At 40.1% G+C, this 27384-nt stretch overlaps 1 protein-coding gene across 10 annotated transcripts; it reads left to right on the forward strand.

Annotated features, from left to right (window-relative positions):
- Positions 1–145: 145 nt before the first annotated feature.
- On the forward strand, positions 146–25626 carry LOC105726402 (zinc finger protein 239-like). 10 transcript variants are annotated; one of them, XM_064363113.1, is made up of 8 exons: positions 2032–3224; positions 4129–4255; positions 4918–5064; positions 6640–7713; positions 9468–9577; positions 23233–23688; positions 24217–24364; positions 25348–25626. In XM_064363113.1, exon 4 carries the CDS (start codon positions 6698–6700, stop codon positions 7505–7507), a length of 810 nt encoding a protein of 269 aa, XP_064219183.1. In that variant the 5' UTR covers positions 2032–3224; positions 4129–4255; positions 4918–5064; positions 6640–6697; the 3' UTR covers positions 7508–7713; positions 9468–9577; positions 23233–23688; positions 24217–24364; positions 25348–25626. The 10 variants fall into 10 exon arrangements, with proteins under 10 accessions (XP_064219176.1, XP_064219183.1, XP_064219182.1 ...); XM_064363106.1 differs by lacking the exons at positions 23233–23688; positions 24217–24364; positions 25348–25626 and adding an exon at positions 146–1950 and having other exon boundaries at positions 3034–3224; positions 9468–10624; XM_064363112.1 differs by lacking the exons at positions 23233–23688; positions 24217–24364; positions 25348–25626 and adding an exon at positions 14407–15265.
- The last annotated feature ends 1758 nt before the right edge of the window (positions 25627–27384 follow it).

Consider the following 27384-nt stretch of genomic DNA (forward strand, 5'->3'; position numbering starts at 1 on the left):
GGGATGCTACTGGCATCTAGTGGACAGAGGCAGGGGATGCTGCTAAGCATCATGTTTGCGGAGGACACCCCCCACCCACCCCGCCCCACAACAAAGAATTATCTGGCCCAAAATCCTTAATGCTGAGATTTCAAGACTCAATATATTTAAGGTAAATAGGAGAAAGAGATATGAAGTACTGACAATACAATTAGAAAAATTAGTTCTGCCTAGCTTTAAGAGAATCCTAAGTGTGTGCATATTTTGTGGTTTGTAAAATTATAAAATGAAAAGAAGCCTTAGTGTTTGTTGTTCACAGCAACATATGTCAAGAGTGTTGATAAACCATAAAATTATTGATGTTTTAAGGTTGCTTTCAACATCAGATCTGCCATCATCCCTATGCCAAATGTTTCGGCATACAAGTGTTACAGAAGAACAAATCTAGTTTTAGTCTTCCACACCTTGGTTCATTATAGTATCAAAGGCGAAACACTGGGGGCTATCTTTAGCAGAGGGGCTGTAATATCAAAGATTTAGCCTTGAGAACAACATGACCCTCAGTTCCATGGACAACCACTAGGCTGGAATTACCAGCTCTCCAAGGAAACCACAAGCCAGAATATTGTCGGTTTGCCAAATAAAACCATTCCAGTTTTACTTGTTTTTAACATACTGTTTTATTTTGGAAGGCAAATATGTAGGAGGAAATGTGATTCCCTAGATTAAATCGTTAAAAAGTAGGCCTTTAGAAGCGCTAGCTTCTATCTGTAGTTCAATGGCACTTTATTCAGCAGGTTTAGAAAGGTTCAACCCCTGGGTGCAGTGGCTCATGCTTGTAATCCCAGCACTTTGGTAGGATTGCTTAAGGCTATTCAAGAGCAGCCTGAGCTACAGCCAGACTGTCTCTACAAAAAAGTTCAAAAAATAAAATTAATCGGCTGTGGTGGCATGCGTCTATAGTCCCAGCTACTCAAAAGGATGTGGTGGGAGGATCTGTTGAGCCTGTAGTGAGCTATGATTGCGACTGTACTCCAGTGCCACTATGATTATGCCACTGGGCAACAGTCTCAAAATAAGAAAAGTTCAGCTCAAGTTAGAAAATCAGTTTAAATGTGTAATACACTAAAGAAATAAGTGCTTGCTCTGTCGTATTTAGTTATTCATAGTCTAGAACGCTAGGCTTAGTGTTGCAATCCATTATTCTACAAATGGAGGCTCAAAGAGGCCACTTGGTTCGGTTTCCTGGGGCTTTGCCCATTTCTTTTCTCCTCTAGTTATGTCTTCAGGTGTGATCCTTGTATATTCTTAATTCATGCTCTGCCATAAGGTGGATTCAAACTTTGTGCCTCCACGTGTAATGTTTCATTTTAGGAATTATTCCTTTTATCTGTTTTATATCCAAACCATTATATTTACTGGCCACAGTGTTTTTTTTGAGTTAGATTCTTTCATAAATAACAATAGCCAGAGAGATTTTGCAGTATAGCAGTCATGTTTTGACATTATTGCTCTTAGGTCTGGTGCTTTCACTTTAAGAAAGCACACGAGATATAGTGCGTTGGCTTTCAGATCCCAAATAATTAAGACCAGAGTTGTGTGGCCCCGTGTGTCGGTTTAAGGCATCCTGTAAGGCCCATACAAGATATTTCACCAGCTGCACTAACTTTAAATTCCAAGATTCACGGGTGGTCCTGCCCTTGGTAAAACTCAAGAAGTAAAAGCAACTTTCGGGAGAGGTGAGAAAAGAAGTCACAGCATTGCCCATGGCCTGGAGCAAACCGCTAGCAGTCTAAACCCTGCCTGCACTGCGACCGGCACAAGTGGAGGTTGCAACCCCTCTCTGGCAACTCGAGCACAGCCAGGCCCCGCCCAGCTATTTCCGGGCCACGCCCCGGAAGTGCTGAGAGGGACTTCCGCCCCGCGGCGAGGCCCCGGAGCTAGTTGCTCCTCACTGGCGGAGAAACACTGGTATGCGTTTTGGTGCCGCTGGAGTGTGTGTTGCACAGCTGCAACCCCTCAGACCTCCTCTCCGCTCCTCCCTGGGTGGGCAAGAAACCCAGGAGGGGCAACCCCTCCTGGGACGGTGGGGATTGTACCCAAATGCAGTCTTCCAGGAAAGGGTTTTTTTTTCGAGATTTAGTGCTGCAGGGGCCCAGAGTTGGGACTTCTTCCCTTTCAGTTACAACCCTGGTCTTTACTGCCGTCTTCAGAGAGCTTCATTGAGTATCAACTTCAAGTGTGCTTCTGGTGCCATTTGGTATCACTGCCCACCAGATCTTCAGCTCTCTTTTTCAATCAAAAGCGGGAGATTGCAAATAATTGGAAATAAAGTGTTCAGTGCTCTAAATTCAGGAGAGGCTTCTTCCACCACCTAACTGTGCCCGTGACATTTCCTTTTGTTTATTTTATTTTTTGAGACGGAGTTTCGCGCTCATTGTCCAGTTTGATAAGTGTAATGGCGCGATCTCAGATCACTGTTCCAAACCTACGCCTCCTGGGTTCAAGTGATTCTCCTGCTTCAGCCTCCTGAGCAGCTGGGATTACAGGCATGTGCCACCACGCCTGGCTAATTTTGTATTTTTAGTAGAGATGGGGTTTCTCCATGTTGGTCAGGCTGGTCCCGAACTCCCGATCTCAGTTGATCCACCCGCCTTGACTTCCTAAACTGTTGGGATTACAGGTGTGAGCCATTGTGCGCCTGGCTGACATTCCTTTTGAAAGCAGAATTTGTTTTCTCTCTGCTTCAGCTTGGCAATAAATGGCTACCCTTCCCTTTAGCAGTCACTTCCATTCACGCCAGGGCCACCTTACAGCACCTCAATGCTGTTCTCTCATGAGGCCTTCCTCTACTCCAAGCAGTGTTCAAAGGCAATGGGGAAGATTACCACCGCAGACCTGCTGCCCTAGCATGTGATCTGAAAGCCCTTTGCAAATTAGCTCCTTATTTAACATTGCACTCCCCACCCCACCGCCCCCCAACCCTTAGTAGTTAGTGTAACAGCTATGGCAATCTTTGCTTTTTCTTTGAATAAAATAATGTTTCTTTTACAGAAGTGTTCCAGAAAACTCTTCAATTGCAAGAAAAGGTGCATGACTGCATCTTTAGAGGAGTTGGTTTCGCTGGTACCAAGGATTCTGCTAATGAGAAAACTCCGCAGTCCGGCATACTGTAAGCTGGCTCCAACAGCCCAGTTGACGATGGCTGAGGCCAGTTCCCAATCATCCTGTCTGAGAAACACCAGGTCTGGGAGAGGGGAGCAGCACTGACCAAGGGGAGAGAGGATTTTCCTTGGTTAAGTGGCTAAGCTGGATGATTTCAAGGGATTGGGTGAATCCAGACAGCAGGTGGGGAGAGATAGTATTAAGTCACCTTAAAACTTTTAATCTCTTAGGAATTCTTCTCTTTTTTATCCTACTTTTTAACCATGTAAGTCAGAAGCTGTACTACCTGTGATTTTCGCGTGGTCATTTTATCTTTCTGTGCCTATATGTCAATCTGTAATTGGGTATAATAAAAGCACCTGTCTGGAGTTGTTATGCGGATTACATGAACAGTACCTGCTAGATAGGAAATGCTATCTAGGTATTCGTTGTAATTATTTCTTACTGTCCTTACTTCCCTAGAATTGGCCTTTTCTGATGATTTATTCCTTTCTACAGTTATTCTTTCATAAATTCATGTGTTTAATTTTTTCTGGCCCCAGCTCTTGCATACCGTCAGGAAGTAGGCAAGAAATGCCAGCTCTGGAAGCAGAGGGAGAATAAGATAGTTATTCTCTAGTGCCACCGGGAATATACCACTGAAATGTCAGTGACAGACTTTTCCCTCTACAGGCAAGTTGTGCTAAACTTAGGCATTGTCTGGTCTTCTGGGAAGTCTGGAAGTAAGGGACCTAAGGAGACTTTTAAAAAACTGCTATGTAACAGGATCAGGTTAGGTGAGTTGTGAATGTTTAGCAGAGTCTGATTAAGTTCAGAGTGAGGCTGGAATGGGAGAGAATCCAGCTCAGATCTGCTATTTCCACATTTTTTATTGTTCAGGAGCTTCATCTTGGCTGCCAGTTGTCAGAGATAGAAATTGTAAATATTTTTCCATTTTTTGTCTTTGACTTTGCTGAAAGTACTTTTGTTTGTTTTACCTCACAGGAGTTTTTATTCTCTCTATGTGGTTCAGGTTTATCAAACTTTTCATTAATGACCTCTGGATTTTGGCTCATAAGGAAGAAGGCCTTCTACTCTGAGGTTATAAAGGACTCACCTCATGTATTCTCTGGTACGTTTATGGTTTCATTTATAACATTTAAAACTGATTTATTTGGAATATATCCTAGTTTATAGAGTAAGATAGAAATCTAATTTACTATCTTTCCAGATGATTATCCAGTTCTCCCCATGCATTTGAAGAGTTCACTTTTTTTTTAACTTATTTGCTCCCTTTATCAACATGCTAAATTAATACCTGATTGTGTCTATTTCTGGGCCTTCTATTCTGCACCATTTGTCTGTCGTGAGCACCACACACTTTAAGTATTAAGTCTTTATAATATGTTCAAAGTTCTTTAGGACAAGTGCCCTTCTTTCTTAGTTTCCCCAGGTAGTCCTGCGTGTTTAGTCTTCTACGTGAACATTAAAATCTAAAAAGTTGATATTTTCATGGAAATAGTGTTCAATTTACGAATTAATTTGGTGATTACTCTCTGAGTGCTAACTGAGGAGCCATAAAGTGGCTTAATCTGGGAAGCAAGCCCTAGACTGAAATTTCACCCTGCCTGTTTTAACAGGTGTCTGACCTCAGAAAATTTATTTGCTTCTCAGTTTTTATATATATGAGAGGAGGACTTTAATGTCTGCCCTGTAAGATTAAGTGAGATAAAAAGCATAAAACGCCTTTTTGGGAGTAAGCAATCCTTTCTTCACACTTTCCATTCTGGTCAGCTCACAAACCACTGAGAGGGAAGCCTCCAGGATCCTAGAGTGGATGACCAGATGCCCAAACACAGGATATGCAGAAGTCAAAGTCAACCTTTCTAGGCCAACAGCTGTCCTGTCACTTGGTCAGTTAGTCTAATCGCAGTTTTCCAGGTAAGTTCCTCTTTCTTCTAGGGTTTTGCGTGTGTCCTGGGGTGAACACCCTCGGACATGGAAAAAACTGTACTGTGCCAGGTTGCCTCAGGCCTACCTTTTCCCTCCATCCTTCCCCACCCCTCCCTTCTTCCACCTACTTTCACACTCCTCCCCTTTTCCTCCCTCCCCATCAACCTCCCTCCTCCCCATCAACCTGCCTCTGCTTTCTTTTGCTTCCCTATCCCATCCTTGCCTGGCCCTTCTGCACTGGCAGTGGACCCTCAGAAGCCCTGGGAGAGAAGATAGCTGGGGCAGGCTGATGTTTGCGTCCTGTCCCTGGCTGTCTCTGAGGCTTATAAGACTCCTAATTACAGGAGTGACTCCAACTTGCTTTTCTGACAGGGCTAAATTTCCAAGGGTGGGTGCAGGAATAGAGGCCTTATTTTCTCTTGGTCCTGGATCCTCAGTTCTGCTTTGCATTGGTTTTTATCGTTGATGTTGTTGTTGTTAGTATGTTTTGTAGAATGTCACTCAATTGGGATTTAACTGTTTTTGTCATTATTATACTGAGGTTATAGGTTCTGGGGAGGAAAACCACAAGGGTAAAATGCCATTCTCATCATATCAAAGGTGCATGCTGTCAACTTATAACTGTCGAGACATAAAACAATTTGTAAGGTGGAAAAAGAGAGGGGTAATTAGTGTAATTTGAGTTTGGAGCAAATATTTTATCAAGTTTGGACACAAAACTAGGTTTGTGCCCAAGAAAGTAGCAGCCATCCCTTTTCTTTGGAGAGGTGAGGGTTTATTCTGTCACAATTCCAGCAGAGACAAAGCATCCCTGTTGCTGAGATAGTGTTTATCATAGCAATAACAACTGCAGAGATAGTAGGAGCATAGTAGCATAGCAATGAGCAGAGCTTTTTTGGTCCCCATGTCTCTCATCCCAAGTGTTATGGACTCCTGCGGGTGGTAAAACATACCTGTTAGTGGTGTTATTGGCATTTTCCCAAACTTCTTATCAGTTGAATTTGTTTCTGTTGCCATCTCTTTTCCCGTACTCCATCTGCTCTATCTGCAAATCTCTTCCATTTCTGTCTTGTTTTCCTATTTAATTAAATATGATTCGCCCTTCAAAGTAGGAACTATATATTATTTTTATATTCATTTATATTCCAGATTATGTGTTTTAGATGCCTTTATAGAGGATATTTTATTTATTTATTTATATTTTTTGAGACATGCTCTTGTTCTGTTGCCCAGGCTAGAGTGCAGTGGCGTGATCATAGCTCACTGCAGCCTCAGTGTCACAGACTCAAGCAATCCCGCCTTTGCCTCCCAAGTAGCTGGGATGATAGGCGTGTGCCATGAAGATATATTTAAATAGCCATTTGAGGCAGGTATTCATTCCAACAGTTCTTTGATATTATTGAGACATGATACAGGCTGAATGAAAACATTTTATCTGAGTGCCATATGACTGGTGTGTCCTGGGATTATTGAACATGTTTTGAGAGCTCTAGTCTGTATCATATTATGTTGCTTTAGAAACAGAGAATAAAGCACATTTCAAAGGTCTGTTTATTATTTTAGGAATCAAGGCCAGAGGTGTGAACAAGGTGTCAACTATAAAGCGAAGATTTTTCTAAGGATGGACCCACACCAGCAGGTCCCTAGCATATATAATGGGAATACTTTACAGACTCCTGGGTATGAAAAAGTCTCTAAGTATAAGGACCAGTTAGAAAGGCACGAGGGTAGGCGCATGGAAGAAAGACGGTATAAATGCAGTGAATGCGGAAAGAAGTTTGCCCAGAGCTCGGGGCTTGTTCGACATCAGAGAATCCACAGTGGAGAGAAACCCTATGAGTGTGATCAATGTGGAAAAGCCTTTAGCGTGCGCTCAACCCTCACTGTGCATGAAAGAATTCACACTGGTGAGAAGCCTTATTCCTGTAATGAGTGTAAGAAAGCCTTCAGTGTAAGGGCACACCTGATTATACATCAGAGAATCCACAATGGAGAGAAACCCTATGAATGTAATGAGTGTGGCAAAGCGTTTAGTGTGAGCTCAGACCTTATCAAACATCAGAGAATCCATACTGGTGAGAAACCTTATGAGTGTGATGAGTGTGGAAAAGCTTTCAGTGTGAGCTCAGCCCTCATCAAGCATCAGAGAATCCACACAGGAGAAAAGCCGTATGAGTGTAAGGAATGTGGAAAGGCCTTCTATGTGAACTCAGCACTTACTAATCACCAGAGGATTCACTCTGGAGAAAAGCCTTATGAGTGTGGAGAGTGTGGAAGAGCATTCAGCCAGATCTCAACCCTTATTCATCACCAGAGAATCCATACTGGAGAGAAACCATATGAGTGTGAAGAGTGTGGAAAAGCTTTCCGTGGGAGTTCTAATCTTACTAAACACCAGAAAATACATGCCAAAGGAAAGTGTCATCAGTGATTTATGTGGGAAGTATATTCCAAAGGGCTTTTGTTACATCAGAAGATACCATCGAAAGAAGAGTATAGTAAAAGTTAATACCTTAATTGACACATCACCCTTCAAATATTGAAGTGAGAAATCACTGAAAAGTAGCTCCATCAGCATTGTGGCTCAGGCTCTAAAATCACATCTACTTCTGAGAATGTAATTTTACAACTCATAAGGTAAAGCCATTTAAAAACCATATGGTATAATGTAGTTTGTGTTGACAGAGCAAACCAACAATTCAAACATTTTTCTCTTGTGAGGAAGCCTTTTGTTGTTGTTTTGTTGCTATTGATGTTATGGGTAAAACATTAGATTTTGAAAGTAGAAGCAATGTTGGTTGGTGAAAGAGGAAGGGCATAGTTGAATCTGGAAAATGACAACCCATTGATCTTTCTTTGCCTTTGATGTACCACTCTGCTCTTAGGATGATTAGATGTGTTTGTGACCTCTTGGCAGAAGATAGAGTATCTCTTTAGGTTGGAATCCCTATAGATAATTTTTTAAGGTGATTCTTACATAGTCAGAAGGCTTCAAAGCTTTTGACTTACTGACTCAGTAAGCCTTTGAATTTGACTGAGGTTCCTCAACCAATGCAAACAAAACAAAGACAAGAACTTTCCAAGGAGATTTAAGTGTTTCTGACTTCTGACCCTTGTTCATAGCTGATCATAGCTCACTACTGTGTGCAGTGTCATATATGCAAAGGCTCTGAGGTATAAGAATGGGACACCTGGGGAATTGCTGAACTCGGTGTAGGTTTTACCTGATGCAACCAAGAGAGCTCAGATTTGATAGGTGTGTTTGATTTTGAAAATGTTTTTGCTGTGTATGGGAATCCTACTACAGCTGTCCACCAGACCATAATCTGACTTCTTAACCCTAATCCCCAAAGCCTATATTTGCACATGTACTTTGTTACTATTTTTTTTTCCTTTTGAGACAAGGTCTTGCTCTGTTGCCCAGGCTGGAGTACAGCAGTGTGATCCCACCTCACTGCCACCTCAGCTTCCTGGGCTCAAGTGATCCTCTCATCCACCCTCCCAAATAGCTAGTTCTACAGGTGTGTACCACCATGTCTGTTAATTTTTTAATTTTTGTAGAGACGAAGTCTTACTATGTTACCCAGACTGGTCTCCACTTCCCCTGTTCGAGTGATCCTCCCATCTTATCCTCCCTAAGTGCAGGAATTACAGGCATGAGCCACCAGGTTAGGCTACTTTTCTATTTTAACAGTAATTTCTCCCTCCTCAGTAATAGTCCTGAAATTTTTTATTCCTAAAATTTAATTCATGTGAGGTTCAAGATGAATATGCCAAATCAGTGGAAATTGCAGATTGCTTTGATGGTTCACATTTGGAATAAATTGTAGAGAACACTATCTGGGAAGGTGAAATGGTGTTCACTTCTTGGAAAGACTCTGTGTTGCAAAGGGATGCCCAGTTTCCATGAATTATCCTAATCAGCACTTCAGGCAGGTCAGCTGTAAAACACACTGGACTTCATGAGGCTCTGAGCCAACTTGTGGCCAGTAGGCACTAAGGTCAGAGATGCATGTGAAAAAGCACATGATGAAGCCTCTGATATTGGAGTAGTGCCTACCACCCTGCACAAGGCCTGGATATGGGGATTGAAGGCAAAGAAGATCATGGTTCTGGAGCTCAGGTTGAGGAAATGAACCTCACTCAGGGAATGTGGCACATTAGAGAAGGTAAAACACATACTGTACTTATAGCAGAAATGAGGGGCTTCAGGAAGTTCTCTTTGTTGTGCTAAGTTCATGTGTGAATTCCTTTGCCTGCTTCTTCCTGTCTTTGGCAATTGAAGGAGACTAGTTTTTCCTTGATTTGACCTGTAACCCATTTCTGTGCTGTTATCTTTAATGTTTTTAGTGTTTACCTTTCTAACCCCAGCTGTCTTGGTTTGTTTCTAGAATGGAGGTTTACAGACAGAGTCATCTGGCTGGGGGACAGCCTTCTGGAATCAGTACTGAAATGAATGCCATATCCCACACCAAACCAGCACGACTATAAATACTAAGGAGTGAGTGTTATTCTGAAGACTTTGAAGGAGCAGCTATGTCTGAAAATAAATGTATTTTGTTGAGGAATTTAAGCATTAAGGGAGCAGGACATGTGTACTGTAGTTATTTCTTTAGAGCTCTAAGTAAGGTACTAGTGATTATTTGTTTTAGGTTGGGTGTTGTGCCAGGTGCTAGGAATACAAAAATCAGTGAAAAAAGCACCCTAATTTCAGGGGGCTTGCAGTCTATTTGGTGACAGGGAGAAGGGAATAGATAGAAAACAACAAATACTCTAATAAAACCACCGAATTCATAGAGTACTTTGCACCGAAGAAGATTTAACAGTGACTTACAAAAACAATTGAAACGGTTTTGGAGGAGGACGAAAGCTTGGAGGAAAAAATGAGTTCTTGAGCCACGTAATAAAGAAGAAGGAGGGAAGGCACAGTGGGAATAGCATATGGAAAAGCATAGTGCCTCTGGGGGGAAAGAAGGAAGTTTTCAAGGACGTTGATTATGTTTCAAGGATCATAGAATGTGCATATGAAAGTAGTGTATTATAACTACACCATGATATTCTTCGTTCTCCTAAAAAGCATGAAACATATTCTCTAGGCCAGTGTTTTTGTGCAGTAAGAAACGCATTTTATGTTGTGAACTCAGTGTACCATTTTTGGGAGAGGCCATCCTTCTTGGGCCTTGCACTCCTACATGCCTTGCTGAGTGTGCCAACATTGCAAGGGCATGGCAGCTCTTTTACTTGGGCACTTTTTATTGTTATTCAGCTAGTAACCTTGAAAGACGAGGTGACATCTCTTGGAACAAGAGTAGGTTAGCTTGCTTGCTTACTTAATTCTTATTACAGAACACTGTTTGGTATTCTTTTGGAAAGTTCCTCTTCAATTCTTGTACATGTTTATAGGAATTATTTATATATCCTGGATATGAGCTCTTTTCATAGAAGATGGAAATATTATCTCCATCTCTATAGCTTGCCTTTTATTCTCTTAATGGTGTCTTTTGATGAATATAAGTTTTTAATTCTAATATAGTCCAGTTTATCAGTCTTTTTCTTTCTCACATGTCTTGTTTTGTGTCTTTGGAAGAATTCTTTCTCTGCCTTAAGATCATGAAGATAATCTCTACCATTTTAAAAACTTTTCTAATTTCCTTTCTCATTTATATCTGTAATCCATTTGAAATTTATTTTTCTGCCTGAGTGAGGTAAAGTCTAATTTTATTGTTTTCCCATATAGATATTCTTTTCATCCTTCATCACTTATAGAAATGCCTATCATTTACCACTGTTCTTAATTAATGCCAATTTGTCATTAATTAGTTTTCCAAAAATGCATGGATCTGTTTCTAGTTTCTCTGTTATGTTCCATTGCTTTATTTGTCTAGCCCTGCATCAATACCAGATTTTCCTAATGAGTATAGCTTTACATTGTTCTGGTATCCAGTAGAGCAAAACATCCCACCTGAAGACTCAGACTCCAGGCCAAGTTTATACGTGTCATTTTTCAGGCACAACCATAGGGAGTTACAAAGGCCTTATGCCTCATGAAGGAAAGTTACCCTGCTCATGCCAGATTTGGGGCACAGCCAATGCACTGCATGGATTCAACCAACTGTGTATTGTCAGTATTCAAAAATAAATAAATAATAAATAAATAAATAAGTTATCTTGATCCTGATCTTTAGAACCTACCTTGCCTGAAAGTTTAACATTTCCACACTACCTATGTGTGAGCCAGCCAGCACTAGCTGAGAATAGTTTCACATTTTCTTGACCCTGTTCAACCTGCATAAAAACAAGACTTTAGAACAGGTCTTACTTGGTGGTTGCACAGTTCAATAAAACATTTTAGGTTGAGCTCCATTGATATCTGATTTCTAAAATAATAAAACATTTTTAAAATACAGTATAACAACTATTTATACAGCATTTGCATTATATTAGGTATGATCAGTAACCTTGAGATGATTTTAAAGTATATAAGAGGATGCATGTAGTTATCAGCAAATACTATGCCATTTTACATGAAGGACTTATGCATGCTGAGGTGTCCTGGAACCAGTCCCCAACAGATACCGAGGAAAGACTATATACAGTCAGTTCTCATTACTTATAGTTAGTTGGATCCTATGTTTGCCACAAACACCAAATTAATAAGTACTAAACTTGTTTCTAGAGGAAATGCAGGGTTAAATTTCTGTGAGCCTTTTGTCACAACATTTTCATCAGTTCATATGTCATTGGCATTGTAACCATTTGTTTGCCAGCATCATAAAACAAACCAGTCTATCTCATCAGGGTTTGAAAGCAGATCTTTGTGTATACCATGTAACTCTTTTGTGGCTGGCTTATTTCTTTCAACATTGTGAGATGTAGCCATGTTATTGAATATAGTTATAGTTCATTCTCCCATGAAATTTCTAACTTAGTGAAGCATTTCTACATGGGGCTAAGAGAGTATGTTCAGGGATTTGCTTTATATAATCTTGCTTTTGATAATCAAAAGGGTTAGACTTAAAGAATCTGAATGGAAAGTTAAATGATCATCAAGTAGTGTCTCTCAGATTTCACACACATTAAGCAAGTATTCACTTAAGATTCATGATTGAATTCTGTGAAAAGCATCTGTGATCACATATTCTTTATAGCTACCTCAGATTCTTTTTATGATGATTTAGGGGATGGAGGCGTGAATAGATAGCTAAACTTTACTCTTACCCATATATAAAGCCAACCCACTTCAGCATGAGCATGAGTAGTAGAGGAATTTCTAAGTAAACACTATTTATTCCTCAGGAAAAAACTTTGGGTCTTCTACATCACAGTTTGGGTGCTTAGTTGGGATTCCAAACTTCTTTATCAAAAAGTTGGAAAGCTTCAGCCTGGAAGATGTTTAGAACAAGTCGCACTTGGTGGCTGCACAGTTCACTAAAACATTTTAGGGTGAGCTCTATTGACGTCTGATTTCTAAACAAACGTATTTCCATTACTATAACTAACTACTTCCAATCTTTCCCTTCTTTGACCTCCCATAGCACACTGTTTCTTTCTCAGAAGATTTATCTTCTGTTTTGGTTTGTTTGTTTGTTTTTATTTTGAGCCAGTGTCTCACTCTGTCGCTCAGCCTGGAATACAGTAGCACGATGTCAACTCAAGGCAACTTCCAATTCCCGGGTTTAAGCAATTCTTATGCCTCAGCCCCCTAATAGTTTGGACTACAGGCATGTACCACCATGCCCAGCTAATTTTTTTACTTTTAATAGAGATGGCATTTCACCATGTTGCCCAGGCTAGTCTCAAACTCCTGAGCTCAGGTGATCTGCCCACCATGGCCTGCCAAAGTGCTAGGATTACAGGCTTGAGCCACTGCGCCTGGCTCTGTTTTACTTTGTATCTGTCTCTATGCCTAATCCTTTGTGAGTTCTTTGACTACAGGACGATTATTATTCTTTATGGATTCTTTGCAGCCCTGCATATGGTGAGATAGCTTGAGATTGCACAAGTCATCTTGGGCTAATTATGATCAATTAATTGTTTATTATGTAACCAACAACGTCCCATATCTCAGTGGCTTGCAATAACATAGCTTTATTCTTATCACACATCAGTTATGGGACATTTGCTGTTGTGCAATACATTCTCTGTATTCTAGGATCCAGGCTAGAGGAGAGTACTACCTTGAATGTGCTGCTCTATGGCAATAGAAAAGAACAATTGTAGAATTATGTGATGGATTTAAATTAGCTATAGGAGGAGCATATGTCACTTCCACTTCATTAGCTAAAACAAGTAAAATTACCAAGCCTAGTATCTATGAGATTGGGAAAATAATCCTTACAAAGAAGGCAGTATGTAATTAAGAACAATAACATAGTCTGTTATTGAAATAGTGTATATACTCTGAAAGCCAATATTTTTGGAATGCTTTCTATACCAGGGCTTTTCTTGAATGTCTTATATGTATATTTTTCTCAATGAACAACAATGTTTTAAGACAGATACTTCTGTATTCTCATTTTACAGCTGAAGAAGTTGAGGAACAGAGACATTGAATAACTTGTCCAAGATCACACAGTTAGGAAATGGTAGAGCCAGGCACTGAAACCAGAAGTCTGACTTCACAACCTTTTCTCTTAACCACAGTGCTGTATTATGAGAGTTTTAATCTGAAGGTTTATGTTCATGTACCATGCTGGGCTTTGAAGAGTTATGAAGTGTGCTAGTAAAATCTCTAAAAGTGAGATTCAGGAGCCCTTGATCTCATCCTGTCTTTACCTCTGAGTAGCCATATTACCTAGACTCATGCCCCCTACCTGGGCCTCACTTTCTATATCCTTACAAATAAGGTAAACAGACCAGATATTCTCTGATACCTCTTCAGCTTTGAATTTTTTATTCTTTCTCCAAGTGCATAGTAAAATACTTCGTTGATGTTGATGTGATGACCTCTTTCATCTTCTGCTTTCTATGTTATATCTTCATAGTAGATCTTGTATCAGTATTGAATCTCCCCAATCCTCTTCCTTCTATTTTACTTCTCCTGTTTTACTCTAATGATACTACTACTTTCTACCATTTATTTAGACCTACTGTTTCAGAACAGGAAAATAAACCCAAAGAAAACTGAACAAAGAAAGTACTAAAAATAAGAGCAGAAATTAATGAAAAAGCAAACATATATCCTTACTTAGAGCCTTCATATATAAAGAGTGTGTTTTAGGTAGGTTCTCTCTGTAGGCTGCTCATATATGTTACATTAGAATTCCCCTGTCTCCAGGAAAAGGTGCTAATTGCATAATCAACTTGTTCTTTCTCCTGGCCTTAAACAAGGAGTCTGTTTCAAAGCAGAGTTTTCCAGAAGAAGTCCAACACAGAGTGATGTCCAGGGGACTAAATAGAAACATTTATCAGGGACCCAACACTGAACAAGTTCATGGGCTTGTGAATAGTTTACCCAAGTGAGGGGACATCCCCTTGGAAAAAAGCACAACAGACATTGCCTGAAGCTGAGGAGAATATCACTGATAAAGGAACCTGAGACACCTGGGAGAATTTGCTCTGAAATTCAGTCCTGCCAATGCTCTGAGAGTGGGAAACTGTTCATTCAGTTTGCACATGATTTTCAACTTCAGCAACTGTAATAAAAGAAGCAGCTTCTCAATGTAAAGTTAGTGGAAAAGTCATTGTTATGAAAATATCCCTCCCTATTTTAAAAAGCCTTAACACACCAGCAGCCCTGACTTAAACACCAGCATGTCCAAACTGGAATGTGTATCCTCAACATGCAAAGACCTTCAATGTAAACCCAAGTCCCATGAAACAACAGATAAGCCATCCTGGAGAGGACTTGCATGAGAGTAAAGACTATGGCAAAATCTTCAGATATTGCATCTTGTCAGACATCAGAGAAGTCTTGTGGTTATCTTCAGTGTGGAAGGCCTTCTGTGTGAGCTCAGTATTATTGAACATAAGTAAATTCATTTTGGACAAGAGCCTTATCTATATTTGTGGGTGTAGCAAAGTCTCAAAGTGCTGTGACAGCCTTATTAAAATCAGAGAATCTGTACTGGAGAAAAATCCTACAGGTCTGAAGAAGATAATAAAAAGGTTCATTGTGGTTCAGCTCTGGTCACCCACCAGACAATCCACACCAGAGAGCAGCACCATTATGAATGTAGCGTGTGAGGGAAGGCCTTTATTTGGAAGCTAGCACTTATCAATCATCAGAATACCCATGCTGGAGAGAAAATTTATAAATGTAAAAATGTAGGAAGGCCTTCACCAAAAGCTCAGTCTTATGCATCAGAAACTCCACACTGGAACAAAACTGTATACATATGACCACCATAGTGTTAGCTCATTACTTAAAGGGCATCAGGATTCCCATATGGAGTAAAGCTCTTTATAAATTATGTGGGAAAACCTTCAATCAAAGTTCAGATCTTATCCAGCATCAGAGTCCTCACTAGATAGAAGCCTTATGACTTGGACAAATGTAAGAAACATTTTGATAAACCCATCCTTTCCTAAGCAACAGAGGATACACAACAAAAATGAACCTCAATAATCAAATATGTAATAGAGAGATAGTAGAGGAATTTTTCAACATCACTTGTCATGATTATGGAGTGGTAACAATGAAAATTTCAAAAAAAAAAAAAAAAACCAAATGCATATAATCACTTTAACTGGCATTATTTTATGGAATTAAAGACAAATATTGTTAGAAAAAGATTGTCATGTCACTTCATGGGTAAAGTTGAGGAATTAAACTTCTGTGACCAGTCTCTATGGATATTGAACTGTCTTTGATACTGTTAACTTTTTATTTTCTGTAGTAAAGGTAGAGAGTAAAGGTAAGTCTTTATAACTAATCACATAACTATAACCTAGATAATCCAAACATTATTGACTATATTGTTGTTTGTTTGGAATTCATAATGCTCATTAAAATTTTTCTAAGAATGATTTTGACATTTATTCCTGAGACCCAATAAGTGTATCACTTCTTCCAGACTTACTCCTTTTTAGTTTTTATGATGTTAGTCTCAGAAATGATGCAAATAAATGTGTGTTTTGGCAAATCATTTTCCAAAATTTCCTATTCCTTTGTTTAAAAAAAAAACATATAGAAATGTGAATAGTCTGTGTGAACCTGCAATATGCTGAGCAACAGACCCTGTTGCCCTCATCTATGTTTGTGTCTCTAATATACAGAATAATGACTGATACAGAAAAAGCCCTTAACACATGCTTGTCGAATGACTGCTCCAAGGGTTCTGTTTGTGGGTTGGCTCAATCCAGCCTACTGAGGGGCCTCTAATTAAGTTTGCCATAGGATTCTACCATCTTCCCAGACCTGATCAATGAATAACTTCGGGTGCTCAGTGTGGACTGATTATGAACTCACTGCATTGCACATCATAATCTTTGGTCTGTGTGTGGCCTTGCTTTCATTCTTACACACTTTTTCTCCATTCCTTTCATCCCAATCCTATTTCTCCCATCCTTAAATACTTGATTTACAAAACTGGTCTTGTGTTGATATGTATCATTCTATGCCATTCTACTTTTTGAGATTTATTCGTGTTGGTATATGAAGGTCTAGTTCACCCCTTTAACTGCTGTACAGTGATTGAATGTATTGATTCATTCCTCTAATGAAGGTCATTTTAAACAACTCTTTATAATAAAACAGTCTTGCTCTGAACACCTTTGGGAGTGTTTTTCTGAGGAACATACCAAGGAGCCAATTGCCGGGTCACAAGTATGCACAGTGTCAGTATCACTAGAATGTAATGATTTCTGTTCTTCGTGAACTAAGAGACTGTTCGGCATCTTAGCCTTATCATGATAGCCCCTTTTCTTCAGGGACTTTTGAGAGCAACTGTCACTTAACACAAATTTATGATCCAGTCCTGGGAATTAGAAGTGCAAAATGGGTATTACTGGGCTAAAATCTTTTTTTTTTTTTTTTTTCAGAGCAGAAGAACTTGAAGGGTAAAATCAAGATGTCAGCAGAGATGCATTCATTTAGGGGACTTAAAGGGGAAAGTCTGTTTTATTGTCTTTTCCAGGTTCCAGAGGTTTTTCATGTCCCTTGGCCCTATTTCTCCATCTTTAAAGCCAACATTGAGTTGAATGTTTCTCACATCATATCATTCCATGTTCTCTTTGGATTCTCTTCTTCTACTTTTAAGGGTACTTGTAGTTACACAGGACCTACACAGATAATACAGGACAATCTCCCTATTTTAAGGTCAGGTGATAAGGAACCTTAAACTTCCCTCTTGCCCCATAACATCATAGCCACAGATTCTGGAGATTAGGACATAGACATATTTGGGTGGTGGGGAAATTTCTGCCTACTACATTAGCCTAAGCTAAAAATGTGCCTCCCATGGTTTGGTTTCTAGTTAGAGTTGCCTTCTTGTTGTATACTCACATGGCAAAGAGAATGAGAAAGTTATTTGGTGTCTCCCCTTATAAGGGTACTAATCCCATTATGAGTGCCCACCATCATGACCTCATCTAACCCTAGTTACTTCCCAAAGTCCCCCTCCCCTAATGCCATTCCAGTGGAATTTAGGACATCAATATGCGAATGGGAGCAGGGGACAAAAACATTCAGTTCATAACAGCATGTAATGAGAATACCATAGGAGAAGAGAAAAAGGAACAGAAGAAATATTTGAAGCAATAATGACTGAAATTTCTCCAAAGTTAAACACCAAGCTACAGATCTAGGAAGCTCAAGAGAGTATGAAGCAGAATAAACAAAACATCTACACCTAGGCATATAATATTCAAACTGCAGAAAACCAGAGAAAGAAAACCTTAAGCTAAAGGAAAAATTACTTATATAGGAGCCAGGATGAGAATTACTTTGGCCTTCTCTTCAGAAAGTGTGCAAGGAAGAAAAGAGTGGAGTGAAATATTTAAAATGTTGAAAAAAATCTCACCAATCTAAAATTCTATATTCAGCAAAATTATCCTTCAAAAGTGAAGGAAAAAAATACTTCCTTAGACAAAAAGTGGGAGAATTTGTCACCCATAAACATAATTTGGAAGAAATGTTAAAAGTTCTTTGGAAAGAAGAATAATGATACAGGTCGGAAATTGTGATGCGCATAAAAAGAGCTTTAGAGATGGAATAAAGATAAAATATTTTTCTTATTAGCTGATCTGACATAACAATTTGTTCAAAATAATAGCAACATATTTGTTGATTACAGTTAGGTGAAATCAGTGGCAGCAATGTTATGAAGAACAAAAGGGAAGAATTGGAAATATTCTATTATAAAGCATATGCACTACCCATAAAGTATGTAAATGGATTTGGATTTGTTGTAAATGTGTATTGCAAACTCCAGAACAACCACTAAAAAAAGAAAAGAATAACTGACATACTAAGAAAGGAGGAAAAATTGAGTCATATAAAATGTTCAGTTAAAACCAGAGAAGATAGATGAACAGTGGAAAACAAAAATAGAAATAGCAAGAACAATGAATTAGAAAAAAGTAACAAATAGGGTAGATATTAATCCAACTATATCAGTGATCACCTTAAATATCAGTGGTCTATATACACCAATTAAAAAAGACTTAGATCAGGCCGGGCGCGGTGGCTCAAGCCTGTAATCCCAGCACTTTGGGAGGCCGAGGCGGGTGGATCACGAGGTCGAGAGATCGAGACCATCCTGGTCAACATTGTGAAACCCCGTCTCTATTAATACAAAAAAAAAATTAGCTGGGCACGGTGGCGCGTGCCTGTAATCCCAGCTACTCAGGAGGCTGAGGCAGGAGAATTGCCTGAACCCAGGAGGCGGAGGTTGCGGTGAGCCGAGATCGCGCCATTGCACTCCAGCCTGGGTAACAAGAGCGAGACTCCGTCTCAAAAAAAAAAAAAAAAAAAAAAAAAAAAAAAAAAAAAAAAAAAAAAAAGACTTAGATCAAAAAATAAGACTCAACTATATGTTGTCTTCAAGTAACTTTTTTTTTTTAAAGACGGGGTTTCACCACGTTGGTCAGGCTGGTCTTGAACTCCCAACCTCAGGTGATCTGCCCGCCTTGGCCTCCAAAGTGCTTGGATTACAGGTGTGAGCGACTGCGCCTGGCCCAAGTAACTCTTTAAATATGAAGACATGATAGATTAAAGGGATGAAGAAAGATACACCATAATAGCACTAATCAAAAGAATGCTGGCGTGCTATGTTAACTTCAATACAAAGTCAATTTTGGAGCAAGAAAAATCAGGGATAAAGAGAGGCATTACATAATGATAAGGGAGTCAGTTTCTCCAAAAAGATGTAACAATTCTTGATGTATATTCACCTAACAGCATAGCATCAAAATATATGAAGCAAAAACTGATAGAACCACAAGAATAAATAAGTGAATCCACTATTATAGTTGGACTTTTTAATATACCTCTATCAGTAAATGACAGATCCAGCAGGCAAAAAAATCCTCGAGAATATAATTGAACTGAACGGCAGTAGATGTCAACTGGAACTAGTTGTCTATAGAATGCTTCATCCAATGGCAACAAATACACATTCCTTTCGAACTGACTCAGAACATTCACTAAGATAGATCAAATTTGGGACCATAAGATACACCTTAACAAATTTTTAAATATAGAAATCATACAATTCATTGTGCTCTCAGACCACAATAGAACTAAACTAGAAATCCCTGAATATTTGGAGATTAAATGACACACTTCTAAGTAATACAAGTTCAAAGAAGTCTCAGGAGAAAAAATATTTGAACTAAATGAAAATGCAACTTATACCAGGCACAGTGACTCATTCCTGTAACTTCAGTACTTTGGGAGTCTGAAGTGCGAGATCACTTGAGGCCAGGAGCTCAAGATCAGTCTGATCAACATAGCAAGACCCAGCCTCTACAAAAGATCTTTAAAAAAAAAAAAAAAAGTTAGCCAGGCTTCTGTGATGGAGGTGTGATACAATCAAAAATGAAAAAAAGTTTTGGGAGGCCGAGGCGGGTGGATCACGAGGTCAAGAGATCGAGACCATCCTGGTCAACATGGTGAAACCCCGTCTCTACTAATACAAAAAATTAGCTGGGCATGGTGGCGCGTGCCTGTAATCCCAGCTACTCAGGAGGCTGAGGCAGGAGAATTGCCTGAACCCAGGAGGCGGAGGTTGCGGTGAGCCGAGATCGCGCCATTGCACTCCAGCCTGGGTAACGAGCGAAACTCCGTCTCAAAAAAAAAAAAAAAAAAAAAAAAAAAAAAAATGAAAAAAAGTAAGAAAAAGAAATAACCAGGCATGGTAGCACACACCTCGTCCCAGCTATTTGAGAGGTTGAGGTGAGAGGATTAATTGAGCCCAGGAATTTAAGGCTGCAATGAGTTATGATTGCATGCGTCTCTGGGAGACAAAGTGAGGCCCTAGGTCTATTTTATATATATATATATATATATATATATATAGAGAGAGAGAGAGAGAGAGAGAGAGAGAGAGAGAGAGCAGAAATTAATGAAATTGAACATAGGAAATCCATAGAGAAAATCAGTGAAACCAAAACCTGGTTCTTTTTTTTTTTTTTTTGAGACGGAGTTTCGCTCTTGTTACCCAGGCTGGAGTGCAATGGCGCTATCTCGGCTCACCGCAACCTCAGCCTCCTAGGTTCAGGCAATTCTCCTGCCTCAGCCTCCTGAGTAGCTGGGATTACAGGCACGCGCCACCATGCCCAGCTAATTTTTTTGTATTAGTAGAGACGGGGTTTCACCTTGTTGACCAGGATGGTCTCGATCTCTTGACCTCGTGATCCACCCGCCTCGGCCTCCCAAAGTGCTGGGATTACAGAAACCTGGTTCTTTTATGGATCCTATAGATACTAAAAATGTGATAAGTGAATATTATGAACAACTTTGTGCCCACAAATTTGAAAATCTAGATGAAATGGATCAATTGTCACTGCAATCCAGCCTGGGTAACAGCATGAGACCCTGTCTCAGAAAACGAGCAAATGAAAAAAAAAAACAAAAATAAAAGCAAAAAAACAGGATAGACTAAGCTGAGGAAAGAATCTCAGAGCTTGAAGACTGGTCCTTCAAATCAACCCAGTCGGAAAAAAATAATTTTTAAAAAATGAACAAAACCTTTGAGGAATATGGAATTATGCAAAGAGACCAAACCTATGACTCACTGGCATTTCTGACAAGGAGAGTAAGCAACTTGGAAAGCATATTTGAGGATATAATCCATAAAATTCCTCCAAACTTGCTAGAGAGGTCAACATGTAAATTCAAGAAATTCAGCTCAGCTAGGTGTGGTGGTTCACATCTGTAATCCCAGCACTTTGGGAGGCGGAGGTGGGCAGATTGATTGAGGCCAGGAGTTTGAGACAAGCTTGGCCAACATCATGAAACCCCGTCTCTACTAAAAATACAAAGATTAGGCAGACGTGGTGGTGCATGCCTGTAATCCCAGCTACCTGGGAGGCTGAGGCATGATAATCACTTGAATCCAGAAGGTGGAGGCTGCAGTGAGCTGAGATCATACCACTGCACTCCAGCTTGGGTGACAGAGTGAGACTCTGTCTCAAAAATGGAGGGAGGGAGGGAGGAATTTAGCTCCCTGCACGATGCTATAGAAGATGAGCATCCCTAAGACACATCAAGCTCAAAGTGAAAGAAAAACTTTAAAGCCAGCTAGAGAAAAGGGTCATGTCACAAAGGGAATCCCATCAGGCTAACAGCAGACTTCCCAGCAGAAACATTACAAGCCAGGACAGATTCCGGGCCTATTTTCAGTATCCTTAAAGAAAAATTCCAGCGGGCGCGGTGGTTCACTTCTGTAATACCAGCACTTTGGGAGATTGAGGTGGACAGTTCACTTGAGGTCAGGACTTCAAAACCAGCCTGGCCAACATGGTGAAATACTGTCTCTACTAAAAGTACAAAAATTGGGCCGGGCGCGGTGGCTCACGCCTGTAATCCCAGCACTTTGGGAGGCCGAGGCGGGTGGATCACGACGTCAAGAGATCGAGACCATCCTGGTCAACAAGGTGAAACCCCGTCTCTACTAAAAATACAAAAATTAGCTGGGCATGGTGGCGCGTGCCTGTAATCCCAGCTACTCGGGAGGCTGAGGCAGGAGAATTGCTTGAACCCGGGAGGTGGAGGTTGCGGTGAGCTGAGATCGTGCCATTGCACTCCAGCCTGGGTAACAAGAGCGAAACTCCGTCTCAAAAAAAAAAAAAAAGTACAAAAATTAGCCAGGCATGGTGGCACGCGCCTGTAGTCCCAGCTACTCTGTAGGCTGATGCAGGAGAATCACTTGAACCTTGGAGGTGAAGGCTGCAGTGAACTGAGATCGTGCCACTGCACTACAGCCTGGGTGACAGAGCAAGACTCCAAAAATAAGTAAAAATTTAAAAATGTTAGCCAAGGTGTTTTAAATATTGATCTCTTTCTTCAAATGCCTAAAACTAAGTAAATGTAAATTTCTCCCTTTAAAAATTAACTTCTCCATCATTTCAAACCTTAAAAATAGATGTTTATCTTTTTCTCCCCTCACATTTTCATGGTATACTCTTTCAGATGGTAACCTGATGTTACCTTCACAAGCAGGAAACTTGTGAAGAAATGGGAGAACACAGAGATATACCTGATAATTGGAATATAACAAAGAGTCAAGGGAGGTTGAGGCAGGAGAATTGCTTGAACCCAGGAGGCAGAGGTTGCAGTGAGCTGAGATTGCACCATTGCACTCCAGCCTAGGCGACAAGAGTGAAACTCCATCTCAAAACAAACAAACAAGACCACATACATGAACTTAGTATCGGATTTAGAGAAGGCTTCTCCCGTTAAGCTCATGTCCTTGTTCCACCCCTCCAATGTCATTTTATGTATCCCAATCTAACATACGATATACTTTTCATATTTGTTGTCTTTATTCATTGCCCAAGCTAGAACAAGTGTTCTACAATGGAAAGGGTCTTTTGCATTGTTCGCTAACATATTTCAAACACCTAAAACAGCTTCTGCACATGGTAGGCCTCTAACATTTATGGATTTAATGAAGGAATAAACTACTTACTCTAGTCACAAGTCTTCTTACTTGTATGGGTTCTTGGCAGCATTTGCTATTTTCCCCTTATCATTTAATTCTTATTTCCCAGGATGCCCTCAGAAGGCTCTTGTTCAAACTCCAGCAGAAACCAGGCAGGATGACTTGGACAAAAGAAAGGCTGCTGGTCAACTGTGCCACGGCCCTTGGGGTCAGCAGGAGTCTGTGATTGTGAAGGTGAAGTTGGAAGAGGACCACCCCAGGAATCAGGGTCTCAGCCTTGCGCAGAACCAGCCTCTTACCTGGGATATGTAGGCAGCAGTTCAGATGCTTCTGCTACCAGGAATCCCCAGGACCCTGTCTGGCGCTGGGCCTGCTCAAAACCTGTGCCATCAGTGGCTCAGGCGGGATACACATACCAAGGAGCAAATCCTGGAGCTGGTGGTGCTAGAGCACTTCCTGTCCACCCTTCCTGAGGAACCAGGGCTGGCGGCAGCAGCATAATCCAGAAAATGAGGAGGAAGCACTGATCATGCGGGAGGATCTGGAAAGGAAGAGACATGTAAATGTAAGAAGGCACTGGTCTGATATGGTTGTGGGGAACTGGGAGCAAAACGTTCTCAAACGTGTGAGGCTCTGAGAACAATGGGAAGACCAGCATTCAGCAGGAAATAGAGCATTTTGTTAAGCCAGACTTAGCAAAAAGAAGGCAGGAGTGGGGAACATAGCAGATTCAGGGAGGGTGGCTAAAATTACTGAAGGCATTTTATGGGCATTGTGCTCCTTACCTTACAGATCACTCAGGTCCCAGCAACAAAAAGAGGTAGGTGGCATTACTCCCATTTGCCCACGTAAAAACTGAGTTCAGAAAGGTTGTATAACGGCTAAGGGCACACAGCCAGTAAGTTAAGTGACAGAAACGAGATTTGGTCAAACCTTTCTGGTGCTACTCAGTATCCTGGGAGGTAAATAAGGCTTTGGTTTCTCTTCTTCCAAGTCTCTCTTGGGGAATATTTCTTGTGGACTCCTTCCTGAGGTTTAGTCTCTGTTAAAGTCATGATATCCTTCAGGCTTAATGAGAAATGCTTGTCTCCAGGTTTCAGCCTGTGCTCTGGAACAGAAAGTCCTTTTGCAAACGATGACCATTCAGACACCAGGTGAAGACTCTTCACACACTTGGGTTCAGCCCCCAGAGATCCACTTCAAGGAAAAAGGACCTGAACCCCAACCACTGGAGGAACAAGGTGAGGCAAGAACCTCTCTGGGGGATTTCAACCGAAATGAACGCTGAGTCGGGTATTTTTGCATTGCGACTTGTTAATTACTTTTACTGAGGGTTACAAAAGGATATGGCAAAGGTGACTTTCTAGGTAATAATTATTTTAAAGGTTAGAGGTCATCTCAGCACAGCCTCAGTAATGTGGACAGTGTTAAATATCCATAGTTGAATTTTTTAATATAGTCTGATAATAAATGTTACTTTCAGATATTTTGATGGTTACATTCTTCAGTATTTCTCATAGGGTACTAATCTGTAAAACTGTATTGATTTTTTTGGAAAGTTACCTTTTATTATTACCAAAGAAGTATATATGCATTATAGAAAGAAATTCAGAGTAGCAACATAAGAAAATAAAGCATTATATTCTACCACCCAGAGATTATGACTGATGACTTTTATATATGCACATATTTTTCCATGTTCATATGTATATACATTTGTGTGCATGGATATATGCATATATACATATACCTTTTACAAAAATGAGCTCATATTATACATGGTATTTTATAACTGATTCTCTTCAGTTAATAATCTTCTCCTTTTCCTGTCAATATATTTTAATGTTACCTGAATTCAGTCCAAATTCAAATTGGCCCATTTTTTCCATAATGTCTTTAAAGTTGATTTGCCCAAACCCGAAGCACATGATACATATGGTTGTGAGGCCTCTTCATTTTTGACTCTAGAGCAGTCCTCCTGCCTCTTTTTTCCCCATAACATAGTCTTTTTGATGAGTCCAGGCTAGTTGACTCATGCTCTGAAATTCTCTGTTTGTTTCTTCATTATCTCACTTCACATTCCCTGTATTTCCTATAAACTGCAAATTAGATCAAAAGGATTGAAGGATTCGAGTCAAACATTGGGGGATAGAATTAATATTAGATGATCCACTATGAAATTATTTTCTTAGGATAACAAGAGTCTTATCCCTCCATTGAACAGCTAATTTTCTCCTTCATCACATGTATGGAACTTACCCAGCATCGGGGCTTCACGGTAAGGAAAAACCCTATAAATGTAAAGAGTGTAGGAAAAAAGGCAGGACTCTTCTAACATTTTAAAATCCGCATTGGAGAAAAGCCCCATCAATGTAGTAAATGTGGCAGATGTTTCAGTCAGAGATCAGTTCTTATGAACCATCAAAGGCTCCACACTGGAGAGAAACCTTTGAAATGTGGGAAAGCCTTCTGCCATAGTTCACACGTCATTCAACATCAGCAATTCCACAACAAAGAGAAACCTTATGAATGTAATGAATGTGGAAAAGCCTTCAGGCAGCATTCATATCTTACTGAACATCAACAAATTCACAGTGAAGAAAAACCCTATGAGTGTAAAGTATTTGGAAAAGCTTTCACTAAGTATGCAGGACTTAACTAACACCAGAGAATCCACACTAGAGAGAAACCTTTTGAATGTCCTGTATGTGGATGAGCCTTTAGCCAGAGCTCAGAACTAATAATACGTCACAGAATCATTCTCTCAGGGGAAAAACCCTATGAATGTGCTGAGTGTGGAAAAGCCTTTAGTGTGAGCTCAACCCTGATCATACATCAGAGAAGTGACACTGGGGAGAAGCCCTATAAATGTGATGAATGTGATGACGCCATTAGTCAAAGTTCAGGCCTTAATAAACACAAGTTAGAAGGCAAGCATGGAAGCCCTCCTGAGCCAAGAAAATATAAATGTGATGAGTTCCACACTCATCCACATATCTGTTAATATAGCATACATACACATCTTTCCACAAGACCTTTACTCGGTCAACTGGTCTGAGGAACCATAAGAGAATCGACACTGGGGATAAGACATACCAAAGTCCTGAGTGTGGAAAGGCCTTCACAAGGGGAGAGCATCTTATCAAACACCAAGGCATTCACAAGGTGAAGCCATATCAGTATAAGTGTGTAGCAAAGCCTTCAGTCAGAAGACAGGTCTTAGTCATCATCTCAGAAGCCACACAGGAGAGAAACCTTTTGAGTGTTCTGAATGTGAGCGAGCTTTCTGCTGGAAGTTAGATCTCAACAAATAGAAAAGCGTTCACTCCGAGGAAAAACCCTATAAATGTGAAGACTGTGGTAAGGCCTATAGGTAGAGAGCAACACTGGTGCAACGTCAGAGAAGCCACATTATGCAAAGACCTGGGAGTGGACTGAGCGGTGCAAAGCCTACAGTGGAAGCTCCGCCCTGATTATATACACCAGAGAATCCACTACAACTGAACGTCTTGCCCAGTTATTTGGTGACAACTTCAAGGAGTATCCACGATTTTTTTTACTGAGATAAAATGTTTCTTGGACTTCATTGTTTAAGAACATCATGGATGCCACATTGAAGACTTTTTATAAAAATCACAAATACTATGAGAGTTGAGAATTTAGAAAAATAAACGTCAAGGAATTTACCTGTAATTACCATTTTTAAATGCAATGAAGTGTCAGTACAATAAAAAAGTACACAAGGGCAGTTGTTTAAAAGTTATATTTTTCTACTGAATTCTTCTTTTGTTTTGTTTTGAAGCCATTTCAATTTCCCCACATTCTCACCAACACTTGTTATTTTCATATATAGGTATATATGTGTGTATGTGTGTGTATATATATACACACATAGTGACATCCTATCTGTTAATATAGCATACATACAATATACATGAAAGTAACACGTTATGTGTACAACTCTTTCTCTCCCCCTCTATATATAGCATGTATATGTGTGTGTGTGTGTGTGTGTGTGTGTGTGCTATTCTAACAGATGTGAGGTCATGTAACATTTTTATTTATACATGTCACTGGTAGACATCTGGTGGTGATGGTGATGGTAGTGGTGGGGTTCTTGTTACTCAGGAAAGAGATAATGACTATTGGAATTGGCACTTGGAAGCTCTGGCTCACTAACGGCAGGCACTAAACTGTATCTAGTTTCTCAGTGTTATTTGTCTCTGGTTCTCCTACACTAACCTTTAATTCCAACAGAATT

Source organism: Aotus nancymaae, unplaced genomic scaffold (assembly GCF_030222135.1).
Source record: "Aotus nancymaae isolate 86718 unplaced genomic scaffold, 86718_ANA_hifiasm-v0.15.2.pri h1tg000051l, whole genome shotgun sequence".
NCBI classification, from domain to species: domain Eukaryota; kingdom Metazoa; phylum Chordata; class Mammalia; order Primates; family Aotidae; genus Aotus; species Aotus nancymaae.

Excerpts from the sequence above, each read along its gene's own strand:
- LOC105726402 (XM_064363106.1), top strand. The coding sequence starts at position 6,698 with ATGGACCCACACCAGCAGGTCCCTAGCATATATAATGGGAATACTTTA.